Raw genomic sequence first — 16,968 nt, forward strand, 5'->3', positions numbered from 1 at the left:
CGGAATAGCCTTATCAGGTTGAGTGGTTCGATGTGCCACCTCCTTGACCACATCTTTGAGAGGTTTCTCCTTAATCCTAGACTTTAGGTGCTTAGGAAGGGCTAGAGTTGTTAATGAAGTTGGTTGTGACACCTCCTCCATAGGTAAACTACTAGGGACACGTTCCGCCAGGGGCATTGTCACGGCCAAGGGTTGTGACTGCTGTGTTCCCTGATTGGAAGTAGTAGCAGCTATTTTAGTGGGATGGCTACCCTTGGTGGATTGCGGTGTCAAGTCCCTAGGGCGATCAGAAGTGGTCGCATCTTTTGTTGCCCTTTGAGCACTCATCTATGTAAATCGAGCATGAGTTGATCTAGTTACATTAGGTTGCTCAAGCATACCCTTGGGTCGAGAGCTACCGATGGCGTCATGTCCTGCCTCTTGGACATTTGGAAGCTTAGATTGAGATAGAGATTGGAATTGAGCAGTCGCCCTTGACAACTGCTGTAGTGCTTCCTGTGTCTGTTTGGAAAAAGAGGATGTAGGAGATCTAGGACTCTTAGGTGGACTTGGCACTGGTTGAATGATTTGTTCAAGGCTATTAGACGATTGTGCCATTTGCTTCGTTGAGCGAGCAGCCTTGCCATGAGCAATGTTGTGCCTATGATGCTTGTTCTCCCCTTGGGAAATCAAAGGCTCTTGGGGCACTAATGATTTTTGTGCGTGCTCAATGGCTACATATGACATCTGTCTATTTAGCATGCTAGGCTGAGGCTCTTTCTTTTGAACAATCATGTCTGGTTTCTTGCCTCGAGACCTAGAGTTTCTCTTAGATTCCCTCCTGTGCTTCGTTGCTTTTGATGCACTCTGGCCTTCAGCTGATAGAAGTGGTTTAGCAAGGGATTTTGGTACCCAAATCCATCGGTTACCTGCGTAGTACCCTTGAGCACGTAGCAACGCTTTGGATATCCATCGCGGCGTTGTATTGACTCTCCGTCGATGCCTTCGTCTATAAGGCTTGGGCTTCTTTTGGGGTCTTCTACGATATTTGTAAGTCCAAAGCCCATCCTTGGCATTGTCTCTTGACCTTCTTGTTTCAGACATGGCCTCACTCACTGGTTCTAGGTGTTCGACCTGTGCTTGTATCAGTTTTTCCAACAAGTCCTTGCTCTCATTAGTAGGCTTGACTATTACGTCAGCACCTTCCTTGCCTTTCCCTCGAGGTTTGATGAGGTCACCCTTGCTAAAGGTTGTGACTATCCTCACACCCGGTAGTGTCAGGTGTATCCTCTATGCTATATAGTTGGCTTCACACTTCGTTGCCTTTTTGAAGGGCCTTCCTAGGAGGATTTCCTTTCCACAATTCTCGCTATTTGGAGGAACATAGAACAGGATTGGCAAGCTTTCTGTTTCAATAGTTACAAGGATTCTGCACTTCCCTAGAAGTGCTTGTGGGGGTGTTCCCCGTAAGGGTTAAGAGTTGCATCAGTTGGTTTGAGCTCTGGTTGACCTAGTAGAGTCCATGCTTCGTAAGTCAAGATATTGAAATCTCCTCCTTCAATCAATGAGAGCATCAACACTATGCTCTCTTTCTGCGGTGAGTTTGATCCTAAGATAAGCAAGTGGTACCATGTCTTCATCTTCCAGGTCTTGGCTTGTAAATTTAAGCCTTCTGACAAATGCTCTTGAGTTCTCGACTACACGACCAGATGTGGATTCTCCACTGCTGTCTTGCATCGTCAGTGCAGTGCTATTCAAGGTACATCTCTCGTCAAGAGTGTCATGTCTAGTCATCTTCGCAGTTGTAGCTTGCTAAAGTTGCATTTTGCTCTGACTAGACACGATCTAAACACAATGTCTTTGTGTTCTCATGGCGTGGCCTTTTTGCCCTTGATGGTTAGTTTGGCCCATTGATGTTCTAGGGTCTCTGTTTCTCTCTGTTCGGGTATGGGCTTTTGGTTGCTCTTTTGCCAGTGAGGTTCCATGCTCGTGTAGAGCTATTACTACACTAGGGTTCAATTTGGAGGACCTATCACTGCGCGCGTTTTCTCTCCAACCTACTTGGGGGAGGTGCGGAGGGGGCAGAGCCCTCTCTGCGGGGGTCTGGGGGGGGCAGTCCCCCCGGCCCGCAGGGCCATTACGATAAATGCCATACGCAATTTGGAGGACCGTTTATAGCCAAATTTTGAACTACGTGCTCTAAAATTTAGCCCTGTGATGGATCTATGATGTGCCTTTAGCTCTACGTAGCCTTTGGGGTCAATCTCGGGGTTTAGATGCATTAAAATTTGTGTTCTAGGTACATGTCCGATTTTGACAGTTTTTTGTCCGATTCTCAGATGTCCGATTTTCAGGAGTCCAATTATCAGAATCGGACGTCCGATTTTGGGTTGGTCCGATCGGCCTAGTGGTCCGATTTTGGTCACGTCCGATTCTAGGAGTCGGATCGAAAAAGTGGTCCGATTTTCAAAGTGGTCTGATTCTGGGAATTGGATCGAATAGGGTGGTCCGATTCTGGCTGGTCCGATTTGGGTGGTCCGAGTGTCCGGGTGTCCGAGTCAGACGGGTTGGTCCGATCGGATGACAGTCCGAGTGTCCGAGTCCGAGCATCCGAGTGGTCCGATTTCCAAAATCGGACGAGTGGTCCGATCGGACAGGATGGTCCGATCGGACGGTTGTCCGAGCGTCCGAGTGGTCCGAGTGTCCGAGTATGGACTGGTCCGATTCTGGGACTCGGATGGCCTAGTCCGACTACGTGGCGGACGGCCCGCGAGTTGCACGCGATGCCTCTAGACTGACGTCTACTACACCGAATCGTCCAGCGCCTTCCAGATAGGTGCCAAACACTACAAGGGAATGCCAGACATACCTGGAACCATTGTGGTGCTCGAATCGAATGGCACTCCAAGGATCTGTGCCCCTATTTCCCTATTTTAGCCTGTTATACAACAACAGAGACCCCTACTGTTTGTTTCTTTTTCTTTGTTTTTTCCTATCCTAAATGCATCCAAATCACAAAGTAAATACCTACACTACTTCATTCCACAACATAAATCTCAAGAAAGCAAAAAACCTACTTGCCAAGGAGATCGAATACCATCTTCAACCCCCTCACTTCCTACCTATCTCAAGCACCAGTTTGGGGGAAACCCCTTACTTTGATGCTCGATTCGAAGCGCACAAGCGCTCAAGGCTTGAATCCATTTGTCCCGGCAACGGAACCAAAATGTGGGAGCTTTCACTCAACCGCCAAGACCCACGGACCGCTTATTGTTTCAAGCGTTCCAAGCCGAGCACTAATGGCTACCTCTCACATAACCGACGCGCCATCCATATCTACGGGTGTAGTGAGCTTACCTTCGTGCCGTTCGAGTTACCTCCTCTCCCGCGCACTCCGGTAGCTCCACGATCCAAGTGCAAGCTTCAAGCAAGCTCCATCCTCAAGCTCCACGCTTCAAGCTCCATTGCCGCGAGCAAGACAAGAGAAGAGAAGAGAAGAGAAGAAGAGAGGAGAAGATGGAGAGCTTCTCCTCCTCGGTCCCTCACCCTCACACCCTCACTCCCTCACACTCTCACACTCCAGAAGAAGAAGAGGAGAGCTACTTTTGGCCACACACAAGAATGAGCTTCTCATTCACTTTTCAACTTTATATACAAAACCCTAAATCCCTTTTGGGTGGTCATCCCCTTTTTTACATGGCCGGCCATAGCCTAGGCCCTTTTTCCCATTGTCCTTCCATCTTCCTAGCTTCCTTTCCACCGCCCATCTACATTTACAAATTGCACGGGTGAGAGCCCGTCGCTCTTTTACAAGATTTCAGGGTACGCCTTTGTATTTTAAAATGCGCCTTTCCCCTTTTGCATTTCCCTTGGACTTTTAAGGTTGCCCTTGCACTTTTGGCCTTTTCTCCTCTTCTTTCTTCAGTCGGGCTACCTTTTTTCCTCCTTTGACCTGCATCTTTTTTATTTCCTTTTGCTTTCTTCGTGTTGGGGTTAACACTTGGTATTGAAGTGATCAGATGTGATGATGGTATATGGCTATCCCAAAGGTAGTATGGCTTGGATATGTTATCCAAGTATGGTATGATAGCATGTAAGCCTCTTTCAGTACCATTGGAGCAAAATGTGAAGTTGAGTGCTGATGTTGAAGATGAGATGGAAGACCCTACTATGTTCAGGAGGATAGTAGGGAGTTTGATTTACATGACTATCACAAGGCCAAACTTGAGCTATGTTGTTGGCCTTGTCAGTCAGTTTATGTAGATGCCTAGAAAGCCTCATTTGGATGCAGTTAGACGTATATTGAGATATGCGCAGTCCACTTTACATTATGGAATTTTTTATGAGGCAGGTAAGGACGTACGAGTCTTTGGATACATAGATGCAGATTGGGCTGGTAGCATGTCAGACAGAAGATCTACAAGTGGATTCATCTTTTTCCTTGGTAGTGCAGCAGTTGCATGGAGCAGCAAAAAGTAACCTATAGTTGCTTTATCGAGTACAGAGGTTGAGTATAGAGGTGTTGCTATGGCAGCATGTGAGGTGGTATGGCTGCAAAAGTTATTAGGTGATTTGGACGTGCAGGGAGATGGTCCAGTTGTCATTCATTGTGACAACATGAGCAGCATATAGCTAGCTAGGAATCCAGTGTTCCATGCTAGGACAAAACACATTAAGGTGCACTACCACTTTGTGAGAGAGAAGGTACTTGCAAGAGAGATTGACTTGATATATATCAGCACACACGATCAGATAGCTAATATTTTCACAAAGGAATTGGGTGCAGAGAAGCTTCGAAAGTTCCAAAGCTTACTTGGAGTTGCAGAGATAGAGTTGAGCTTGAGGGGGAGTGTTGAGATGGCAAGCTCAACACGTGCGGACATTGATGATGGACTGCCTGGCTAGATGGGTCCGCACATCTACACTTAGCACATTGTTGGTCATTATGATACTCACATGGCCACTGACTTATCACTTATTATATTTAGTTTGTTACGCCTACCTACAACTGGCAAAGACATAGCGCCAGTCCATTAGTGTAGTCGGTTATGCACTGTTTGACTTAATAGGCACTTTCCTTTCTGTTGTATCTTATCTATACTTTGTGTACATTGTATAGTGTGTGGAAGAAGAAGAAAAAACCAGCAAGAAAACGTTTTGGTCTCCATCTCTCTTCTTGTGTTCTTGAGTGAGCTTCCTCTTGTGTATACAGTGTGTGTTTGGCGCCGCAGCTCAAGCAAGTCCCTCCACCACGCGATTCTTGACACATCATACAATTGCGCACTCTGAGGAGTTGATGGCACAACGTATTACCATTGAGGTTGTTAAAATTTTGGATAGAAGATTACATGTTCAATATGACATATAAGAGTGAACATTTGTGATTGTCTCATGTCATGGAAAAATTAAAAAAATAGGTCATGCACCTGTTCACAATGACTCAGTAGGACAAATGTGTCGCATAGATCTATCCATCTTTTCTTAAAATCTATTTCTAGAAATCCAGTTGGACCTTTCAGAACAGTTGCCCTAGCTCCTTCCAACACCACTTTAAACCATTTGTATATTGAATATGATAATAGAAAAGCTATAGTAATCCATTGAGATAATACTTTGCGAGTTTCCAAAATACTCAATCTCATCTACCACAATATTCGGATCCGTGGCCCGCCGTCGGCTCTCTTGCTTGATATACTATCTTATTCATGGTCCATGACCTTTGAGAGTCGAACTGTGGCCCACACAATGGACATGCATGATAACATGAGGTAACCAAACCTATTGGACTCTCCAAATCTTAGAAAGTCATGCATGGTCCACATGAGAATGACTCGTATATTAGCAGATGGTCAATCATCGTGCTTGCTCATGTCTTCCACAGTGACCCCCTCCTCCCACAAAATCTTGATCTCATCAACTAATGGATGGAGGTAGATATCCATCTTCTTGACTTTGTAACATCCAAGAACGAGCAAGCTAAGGATCAAGTGTCCTATGATTCTTCGTAGAAAGCCATGGCAGGATGTTGTAGTTAACAAGATCTACATGCCACACACTGTAAGAATTTAAGCGAAGACCAAATGGATTCATGCCATCCACAGCAAGACCGAGCCGAAGATTACTTGGCTCTCATGCTAAGCCTAGAAAGGTGGAGTCAATGTGGCCCCATGCATGTGAATCTATTGATATTCATTGGACTCCATCTGTGGAACTATTATGCACATGCCACGTTGTCAAGCTCGCCATTCTAGACGTACGAAACATGTGACGTATATGCAATATAAGTGAAAAATATTTGAGAACCTTCTAAGGATGGTTTGCCCTTGCAAGTTCTATTGATGCATGTGAGCACCACACTTCAGATATGCCTCCATAGTCCTGTAATCTTCTCGAAACAACACACAATCGTTGACACATGCATGGATGTTGTTGTAGTCCATGCCAAGCTTTTGTAACACCAATCGTACATCATCATCGGAATCGGGCATCGTGTTTCCAAGTGGTAATATATGATACTTTAGCAATTTGAAAAAAAATCAAAAGACGCCTTGAAGAGGAAAAAATGTATTTTTAATTTTATAATAGAGCCAAAAAAATCAATAGAGCATAGAATGTACCTGAACAACTCGGTCACACTTGCATCGCTCCACCAGTACTTTGCTTGCATATTTAGGAGCGCAAGCAACGTCTTCAGACGAGATATTCGACACTCATCATATAATGGTATAGACACTTTTTCTCTTAGTGGATTAGATGACTCGGCATCCATGGGCATTAATGCATCGATCATTGCCTTTATCTCAAGTTCCAAGATTGGAGGAAGGTCCGAAAGGCCCATTGTCTTCTCTAGTATCAAGGGTGTCACCTGCGGCATGCCCTCCAATTGGTGTATTAGCTCAAGAAATCTATCTATCACACGCCCATGAACTTTTCTAATGGGTCGCAATAGGTACATTCCTCCTTGGGATGAAGCGTCACCTTTCTATACAAATTTCATGTGTACATCTAATTTTTTTGTATATGATATTCAATTACTTTGCGAATCTAAAGCACGATTGATACACACTTTTTTTACCATTCGCTCAAAGTCTGAGATCGCTTGGTCAATGATCTCCGATTGAAACTCACCAAAGCATCGTATGTGTTCTATGGACAAGCGATGCTTTCATCTGATTGATAGCTTGCATTGTGTGTAAGGACACGAGACATGTTGATTAAGATATGCCTCGCGATCTTGGACATCATGATGCCAGGAGGCATATCCCACGGTGGATTCCGTGAGGTTTTTCGGTGGATTCTGTAAAATTAGAGGCATATTCCATTGTGGATTCCATGAGGTTTTTCGATGGATTCTGTAAAACTAGAGGCATATTCCACTGTGGATTCCATGAGGTTTTTCGGTGGATTCTGTAAAACTATATGTATTTTTCGGGGTTCATATACAAGGTGGATTCCTTGTGTGAGAAGCTGACGAGAACACCTGTCCTTTTCGGACATCATATTAATTTAATGTGCACATGGGTGATTCCACAGCGGGCGATTCTACAAAATACATATTTAAATTAATGGACGTTTATGAGTTTAGAGTGCACTCGTATTAAATTAAGGTTAAGACAGAGTTCCAACCTATTTTATTATTTTGTAGCTGAAGACTGCTAGGTATTCACTTTTGTGGGTTTTATCTTATTATTTTCTAACAATTGTGAATGCTGCAGTTGATGTGTAGAGCAGGCAGCGGTGGTGTTGGGAAGCACCGGGCGATAGCGTGTATCCAGATTATCTAGAAGAATTATTATTTTTGATGGACGCGCGTCTTATCACTTAAGGTGTGGCGTCAATATTTATTTAGGCACGCTTATTTATTAAAGCGCTTGACAAACATTTATTATTTTTGTATGCACATAGGCGCTCAGTTTAGATATTTCATTATTGGACATTGTATTTGGGCACATCCCGACTTTTTGGACGCCCAAACACTTTATTTTGTATTTAGGCAAAAGTAAACACAAAAGTCAAAAGCATGCTAATTATAAATTGGGCTATTTTTGAGCTTGGAGATTAATAAATTTATAAATACATGCCTTGTGAAGCTCTTACAGAAGGCATGGGGGGAGATTACACCCAATTTGTTTTTTTGTCTCAAGTCGTGCAAACTCTTTTCTTGCTTTAATGAGCTTTTATAGAGTTCTTTGTTCTTGGGGACCTTCCGGAGTTCACTACGCGCACATACAACATTCGATTTATGTACCACATCACGACCATAATCATTTTCCATTTGGTCTATGTTATGATAAATAATAGGTTTTTGTTCCCCTCATTGGTGATTTTCCTCCATTTTAACCTCTACTCCTCTTTCTCTCCCTTTCCCTTTATTTGTTTTCCTCCCTCCATCTCTTTTTTTCCATTTGGCTTCCTTAATCCTTGTTTGTTTCTGTGTGTGTGTGTGTGTGTGTTTATCTCCCCCCATTCTTGGTTTCTCTCTCCCCCCCCTCTCTCAATGTTTCTTTCTCTCCCTCATCTTCCCTCCCACTCTCACTTCTCTCTTTTTCTTTTCCTCCCTTCTCGCTATTTCTTTCTCTCTTTTCCTCTCCACTCTCACTCAAAGCATCTCGTTACAATTAAAATGAAAGATAGAAAATAAAAAACTTATAAAACAAGGATATTGAAAGACCCTCTCTCCCCACCTCTCTTTGTGTCTCCCTTTATTTTACTATCATTACATTCTCTCTAATTCTCTCGATGTTTCTGTTTTTCTCTCTCCCTCTCTCTCCCTCTCTATTTATTGTTCTCTTTATCTCTCTTTTTCTTCCTAGCTTTGTCCCTTTTTCTCCCCCTCCCTCTCTCTTTTCTTTTCACTCTCCTTCCTCTCCTTAACCCATCCTTTTCTTCCACCTTTTCCTTCACTCTTCATTTTTCTTTCTCTCCCCCCTCTTTTTCTTTCTCTCTTTCTCTTTCTTTGTCGCCTCTCTCTCTTTGTTTCTCTTTCCCCTCGTTGTTTTTCACTCATTCTTCTCTCTCCTTCCCTTCATATCTCATCTCTCTCTCTCTCTCTCTCTCTCTCTCTCTCTCTCTCTCTCTCTCTCTCTCTCTCTCTCTCTCTCTCTCTCTCTCTATTACCCTTCCCCCCTTTCTTTCTCTCTTTCTCTCTTCCTCTCCCTTCCTTCGTATCTCATTTGTCTATTCCTCTCTTTCTCTTTGTTACCTTTCCTCTTTTTCTCTCTCTCGTTCTCTCTTTCTCTTCCTTTCTTTTTCTCCCTCCCAAATTTCCTCCCTTTCTCTCTCTCTTTCAATGCATCTCATTACAAAGAAAAACAAAAGAAAGAAAGAAAGAAAACACAAAAACAAAGCAAGAAGATGAAATGCACCTACCACAAAGGCTCAAGGATAAATTCTTTTCTGCCTCCTCTTCGCAATGTCCCTTCCTTCTCCCTTGCACACTTCTCCCTCTTCTTCGCGTATGGCAGCAGTGGGTGGCAACATTGAAGAGCTTTTATTCTCTCTCTTTCCCTCTTCCTCTCCTTCTTCCTCTCAAGGTGACAAACTCTCTCACTCTCTCTTGAAAAAGTGTGTGACAAATGCCGTGTTCGGGTTTCATCCCTTTTTTTCTGAGACCAGCGTCGTTATTTGCGTCGCTATTCGCATTGTAGTTTACGTCACTAAGCGGCGCTATAAGTGTCACAATTAGTGTCGCTATTTGCATTGCTAATTAATGCATCGTAGCTAAGCAGCACTATAAGTGTCACAATTAGTGTCGCTATCTGTGTGGCTAATTAACACATCGTAGTTTACGTCCCTAAGCGGTGCTATAAGTATCACTATTAGTGTCGCTATCTGCGTTTAATTAGCCGCTAATTAAACGCAGATTGCGACACTAATTGTGACGCTTATACGCTTATAGCGCCGCTTAGCGATGTAAACTACGATGCTAATAGCGTGACAAATAATGATGCTAGTCTAAGAAAAAAGAAGGGATAGTGTTTAGGTTTCATCCCCTTTTTTTTTCTTAGAACAACGTTGTTATTTGCATTACTATTCACATCGTAGTTTACGTCACTAAGCGGCGCTATAAGAGTCACAATTAGTGTCGCTATCTGCGTCGCTAATTTTAGTCGTTATTTGCGTCGCTATTCACATTGTAGTTTACGTTGCTAAGCAGCGCTATAAGCGTCACAATTAGTGTCGCTATCTGCGTCGCTAATTTAACGACATTAGTCTAGTTAAAAAAAAGTGATGAAACCCGAACGCGGTCGACGCTACTATTTTGTGTCACAAATCGGTGTTGCTATGTCCCCATTCCCTTGAAGTGTAAGCCTTTGGTTTTGTCAAACTATACTACTGATTTCCACTCCCTTTGGTTGATAGCTCTAAGGAGACCAGCATTACACTAGCAAGGATAGGTACTAAGCACCTCAATTAGGGGCCCAAGTAACTCAAGACTTAAGAAGGATCATCCTAACCCTCACTTAAAAAAATGCCCTATTCACTCTAGCCACTCTATAGTTGTAATGCATTGTTTTGTACATTTCACATCACTTTATTACCATTGGTATTCACTTCTAGATAATTCATGCACATTTGCTAAACCTTTGAACCTAACATCAATTCTTTGTTATGTAATGCAAAACTTACTTTTGAAATATAGTAGAAGGTAACCACAACAAAATTAATACATCATGGTATTGAAGCCATTCCTCTAAAGCTTTCTATACAAAACCTTAAAGATAGGAGCTAGTTTTAAGTGCTATAAGTATATCACTCTTAAGCTTTCATGCTTCATCCACATCAAAATTCCCTCGATTCCCAGGCAAAGCTATTATAAAGTTGATGTAGTTCTTGAAACCTACTATGTGAAACAAATTCTTGATGCATTTTCACTTGGGTTTCACTTATTTACATTCCTAGAAGAAATGAATAGTATGTTCATCATGCCTTTTGCACAAGGGGCAAAGAGGAGAGGTAGGCATTCTCTTGGGAACATTTTTCCTTCATTGACAACTCCAACATAAACACCTTTTAAAGGAACAAGTTGAGTTGTGGAGAGGGGGTTGCCTTTCCACACCCACAATTGTACCTGTCCTCTTCCAAGTCTTAAGCTCGGAAGGTTTGGAAAGAGGAAATACCTCCTTCCATTAGAGTGCAAACATGTAGAAAATGTGTGTTGGGGAGAGGATCAATATCCTTCCTACTTCAAAATCCTTAAGAAAAATCTATTGTTGATTCTTCGATTGTAGCGTAATCCCATAGCAATAGTGTAATGAACAAAAAAATCACTGGGATGGAACTTCATTGGATCGAATGGCAAAAGCTTGAGTTTCTAGATCCCACAATGTCACGATGACCCCATCTTGCTAGCATGGATTTTTGATTTGATGAGATAAAAATAATGCTCAAATGGTAACTTGGTGTACCCTTGTAATTACATCATCTTGTCTATCTCATGAGAACATGTGGTACGTCTAGTTGGCTAGGACGTAGCTGGCTGCTGGAATCTTTGGTATTGTATTTTGAGGAAAGCTGCTAAAGCCTTAACAAAGGTCCGTGAAACAAAATGAAGTATAAGGTTACACCCGTATAATCAATTCTCCTGAGACAGAAGACAGACAAACTTCATGAGCTTGACGATTGACGCGAAGGTGTTTGCTCGATCCCTCTTTCTCGTTTCACATTTGTAGAAGAAGTCAGTAGTCCTGCACCTGCTCAAACCCGAGAAGATGATGCGGCGAGGTCTGTTGCATCATGGCCGAAGGGCGCGCCTCTTCAGCAGCAGTACAGCTCCTTCTTCTTCTTCTTCTTCCTCTTCGGCACACTTGAGACCCGTCCCTTGCATGCCGGACTTTGATCACACCCCGCAGCCATACACAGGCCCTTCCTCTGAGGAGATCTTGGCCAAGCGGAAGCGCTTCATCAACCCTTCCATCTTCCTCTACTACAAGAAACCGGTGCTTGACTGCAGTACTTGTTGTCATATTAGTAGTTGGAAAAGATGAGCTGCCGTAAGCAGAAATTTTGTCTTTCCTGGATTTCAACAAGCCGTATTATTGTCTGAATTGTAAGCAGACGTTTTGTCTTTCCTGGATTTCAAGAAGCCTAGTATTGTCTGAATTGGAGAACGATCGAGTGTTTGTATCTGTCTAGGCGTTGGATGATCAATTGAAATGGCCGCACTCTAGGTTCCGTTTGAGGTCCCAAGCCTTTTTAAAACTAACTGTGCCATTCATTAATACTTCTGCATCTGGAAAAAAAGGGCACCGTGACAAAATTTTATTTGTCAACTTTCTGCCCAAGGGAGAACCATCTAAGGCCCCATCCTACCCTGGAGAACACGTCCCCACACACAGAGGGGAACCATTTAAGGTCATCATCCCTCTAGCTAATGCCTCCTGGCAATACAGCATAGAGCTTCGCTCAAGAGAAAACATTAAAGCTTCAAGGAGTGACTTTGAAGTTTGAGGTCCTTCCCCTTTTTTGCTTGTCTGTAACTCAGAAACTGGAGTGACTTTGAGGTCCAAGTTTTCATTAGAGAAGCCGTTTCTTGCTTGTAGCAATGACTACATAACTGATTACAGAGAACTTAGACAGGATTAAACATTCTGGATTATGCAATAAATATTGCAGATTAATTGTAAGAGTAATTAGATGCCAGGCTAGTTAATCAGTCCATTGAACACACTCTTATTGCTTTGTGACCTGCTTCTGCACACGGTTTGGGGGGCCCTTCTACCAGCGCATGTTTATGTTATAACTAATCTGTTGTTGAATTGGAATGGCAGATAAATATCGTAGAGGGGAAGATGCAATATGTATATGATGAGACAGGGAAGCGGTATCTGGATGCCTTTGCCGGGATAGTTACAGTATCTTGTGGTCATTGCCACCCTGAAGTTGTGGATGCAATTGTGCATCAGACAAAACTCCTTCAGCATACGACTACCATCTATTTACATCATGCTGTTGTTGATTATGCTGAGGCTCTTGCTGAAAAGATGCCAGGCAACTTGAAGGTGTGATGATTACACTTTCTTATCGTGTGATATGTGTTTCTTTTACTGTTTGATAAGGGGCAAGTATTTAAGTGTACATGATGAGATACACGTATTTAAAGACATGCTATGTGAATGAGTGCCATATCCAACAGTGTTTCTTAGTATGGGAACTAAAATTTAAATTCATTCCCAAATTTTTATGCAATACTTTCTATATTGCATACTTAACTTGTTATGTGTCATGCATTAGCATTCCACTCTCTATTGGGACTATCACACTGGGAATCCATTTGCTTAATGTATCTTCCATTAGCATCAGATATTGTTTCTGCATTGTTGGAGCACAATTCGCTTTGATAATTCGATACAACGAAATTGTGTTGTGCCCCTTTCTTTTCATTCAATTCGACAGAAATAAATTGTGTTCCGTTTCACAGGTAGCTATTATTGTCTGTATGTATGTGTATGGATATCCACATACAGTGATAAGTAATGTGTTCCTTGTATGTGTTTTAATAATGTGCTGGCAGAATGATTGGCAAAATGAGTCTTGTGTGTGATTGAATTTGGACAGGTTGTTTACCTTGTGAATTCAGGATCTGAAGCAAATGATATGGCTATGATGATGGCCAGGCTCTACACTGGTAACTATGACATAATTGCTTTAAGGAATGCATATCATGGTCTGAGTGCTGCAACCATGGGAACAGCAGGATTGCATACATGGAAACATGGCATTGCTCAGGTTCTCTTTTAAATATTGAGTTCAAATCTTGCAATCATCCCCCTTAAAAGCACTCGTCAAAGCAATCAAAGAATAGATGGACAATGATTCTGAACTTGGCAGGGATTTGGTGTGCATCATGCGTTGAATCCTAATCCATACAGGGGAATCCATGGTGCTGATGGCAAGAAGTATGCTGAAGATGTATCTGATTTGATTGCAGCATCTACACCTGGTTGTGTGGCTGGCTTTATGGCAGAAACAATCCAGGTAAGAGCATTTGGAGTAGCTTATATACAGTTCACAATCAAGCACATGGAATCATGAGACTGCTGTGTGAAACATCAGGGAGCAGGTGGGGCAGTGGAGCTTGCTCCAGGCTATCTTCCAGCTGTATATGATATCATTAGGAGTGCTGGGGGAATTTGTATTGCTGATGAAGTACAGACAGGATTTGGCCGTACTGGCAGTCATTATTGGGGGTTTGAGAACCAAGGTGTCATTCCTGACATAGTCACCATGGCTAAGGTTGACTGTCAGACTATGCTCAAAATCTGGCCGTTTGTAGTAGCAAATCTGTTTCTGATTCACTTAATGGAATTTTTCTAGGGTATTGGAAATGGCCTTCCTTTGGGTGCTGTGGTAACGACTCCAGAAATTGCAAGTGTTTTAACAAAGCGACTACATTTTAACACATTTGGAGGAAATCCAGTCTGCTCTGCCGGAGGGCATGCAGTTTTGAAAGTCTTAGACAAAGAAAAGCGGCAAGAACACTCTGCTGCAGTAGGTGGCTATTTGCTTCAGCAACTTCGAAATTTGCAGGAGAAATATGACAGTAGGTACTCAATGAGAACATCCAATACATATTGACAGCCCAAGACAAACTGGGTGTGGATTTGTGCTCATAATCATGCCATTATGATTCTGAAATCTTCAATTATATAAGCTTATGACCTTACTAAGTTGGGAAATTTTGTTATTGCTGTAAACTATATATTCTAATTGGCTTTTTACAGTAATTGGAGATGTTAGAGGAAAAGGGCTAATGATTGGAGTGGAGTTGGTAAAGGATAAAAAGACTAAAGTGCCAGCAAAAGAAGAAACTGCAGATCTTCTGGAGAAGATGAAAGGTAATTCAAAACCCTAAAGCCATGATTCTTTCTGAGAAAATTATTAAGGTTTCTTAATGCACAGATCTTGGAGTACTAGTTGGCAAAGGTGGCTTGTATGGCAATGTGTTTAGAATCAAGCCCCCAATGTGTTTCTCAAAAGATGATTCAGGTATTTGTCAAACTTGTCACAACATTGGGGCATTGTACTCTTTTATGTGTTTTGCATGCATTTTTGGAAGCACTAATTTATCACATTGCTTTGTCAGATTTTCTCGTGGATGTCATGGACTACAGCATGTCTATGCTCTAATTCAAGGTTCGGTCTTCTTTTAATAAGTATCTCATCTCTCTTATTGGCATTGAAGATATTATAGGGTGAGGAATAGTAGTGATGCAACCTGTTGACTGTTTGTTTGTCTTATTCTCAAAGGTCGATCTCTTATCACTCCTTGAAACAGTTCATTCTTGCTTTCCATCTCATCATCCACATTGATATGATGTGCCTCTGCATATATACATGGCACCCCTTGCACCCCTTGAATGTTTTCCAATGATGGGACATGGTTGTAATTAATTAGTCCCGCTTGTTTTTCTGAAGGAGTATGCTTGCCTATGGGCTTGGCAGTGGTGAGGACATGACTTTTTCTTCCCCCTTGCCACCCCTTCCCTACACTTTGCTCCATCCAATCACAGTGATTTCCCAATGATGCTCAACCAAAAATTGATAGCCATGGTTGAAAATTGACTGAATCGCTTATTTGTCAGATCATTCATGCATTGTCAGCCATGTGTGAACATCTTGGAATCCTCCACCTAGTAGTTTAAAGGATGCCATAGAGCTAGGCATGATTATAATTCGGAGTTGCATTTCCTCATACTATCTGTGAATTTTCATCTAGGGTGCTGGTGAGGATGTGTGGCTTTTTCTTCTTCCATTCCTCCCCGGCACTCCTGTGTAGGGATGGCACAGTTTTTCCGTCCGAACATGATGATTGCTGAGTGATGCTCAACCAAAAGTTGATGCATGAATGAGACCTCTATTTGTTAAAATCGTTCATACATTTGAAAGCCATCTGTGAAATCTTAACAGTCCCTTTAACGCAGAGGATGTAAAAGAATGCCACACAACTAGTATATTTGAAATTGAGAGTTAACTGTTTGTAAGTTTCTATGTAAGGTGCTATGTGGTTTTGTGGTACATATCGATGTGATTTACAGCAACACAATCTGACGTGTCTTGTGCGTGTAGGTTGATTTGGGAAATTCTTGCAACACCTATGAAACTATATTGATAAATCACGTGAATCTCTCTGCTGGAAATAATGCTTGGGCTTACTGGTCAGATGATTAATGATTTCTGACCAATTAGTGTAGATTGCTTTATCTGTGAAGTTATTGAAACAGCAGAGAACTTCATGCTCTTCTTGTATATGCAAGTATTAATTGAACAGCTGCTTCAAACTATCCCGGGGGGTTTGTATTTATTCCATTTCAAATATTGTACAAGTTTGAGTGTCTTACTTTGGGTTTACCCTTATCAAGTTCTATGAGAAAAGGATGAACGAATGTTATGCGTCTTATAACTTTAATGAATTCTATCCAGCATGTGATCTCTAGCATGTGAACTTTGCAAATTGTTGGCGTGCACCTTCAAGGTGATGTATGTGATAATGGAAATATTTGGATTTAACATTTAAGTTAAATGTGCAAAGGATTCACAGATTATTGATAAATTGCTAAAAAATCTAACTAGATAATTAGAGGAAGAAAGTAAATGAAGGTTATAAGCCATACGTATACTTATGGAGCTTGGCTTTGTCACTTATGCTGTCCGCATACATAGTGAGATCAAGGAATTGTTTTGTGTACTCCTGGACACTAAGGCCTCTTTGCTTTAGTCCATACTACTTTCTTTTCAAAATTTTTTTCCAAGAGGAGAAACAAAGACTTAAGCCATGAGCATCTTAAAAGCATCCCAATTTGATTGCTATTAGTAGACCAATGAGCATTGTTGGGGCTTTTGTGAATATTTTAAACCACAATAAAGTGAATTAACAAACTAATTTAATGTCAAAATTGATCATGAAGGTAGACCTTATGTTATTTGGCGATGTTTGTTGCTTGCATGTTTGTTTTGTGTGTGTGTGTGTGTGTGTGTGTGTGTTTTCTT

The 16,968-nt window shown here is 41.9% G+C and overlaps 1 protein-coding gene across 2 annotated transcripts; it reads left to right on the forward strand.

Moving 5' to 3' along the window:
• Window positions 1–11,484: 11,484 nt before the first annotated feature.
• LOC148013587 (alanine--glyoxylate aminotransferase 2 homolog 1, mitochondrial-like) lies at window positions 11,485–16,318 on the forward strand. 2 transcript variants are annotated; one of them, XM_087667708.1, is made up of 10 exons: window positions 11,489–11,918; window positions 12,750–12,980; window positions 13,537–13,707; window positions 13,810–13,956; window positions 14,035–14,214; window positions 14,296–14,521; window positions 14,703–14,816; window positions 14,881–14,967; window positions 15,065–15,114; window positions 16,048–16,318. In XM_087667708.1, the coding sequence occupies exons 1-9, from the start codon at window positions 11,691–11,693 to the stop codon at window positions 15,106–15,108; spliced, it is 1,428 nt and encodes a 475-aa protein (XP_087523834.1). In that variant the 5' UTR covers window positions 11,489–11,690; the 3' UTR covers window positions 15,109–15,114; window positions 16,048–16,318. The 2 variants fall into 2 exon arrangements, 1 of the variants encoding a protein (XP_087523834.1); XR_015688817.1 differs by lacking the exons at window positions 15,065–15,114; window positions 16,048–16,318 and having other exon boundaries at window positions 11,485–11,918; window positions 14,296–14,525.
• Window positions 16,319–16,968: the final 650 nt, after the last annotated feature.

This window comes from Lygodium microphyllum, chromosome 26, assembly GCF_053477565.2.
Source record: "Lygodium microphyllum isolate KBCC chromosome 26, Lygodium_microphyllum_v1.1.10, whole genome shotgun sequence".
Taxonomy (NCBI): domain Eukaryota; kingdom Viridiplantae; phylum Streptophyta; class Polypodiopsida; order Schizaeales; family Lygodiaceae; genus Lygodium; species Lygodium microphyllum.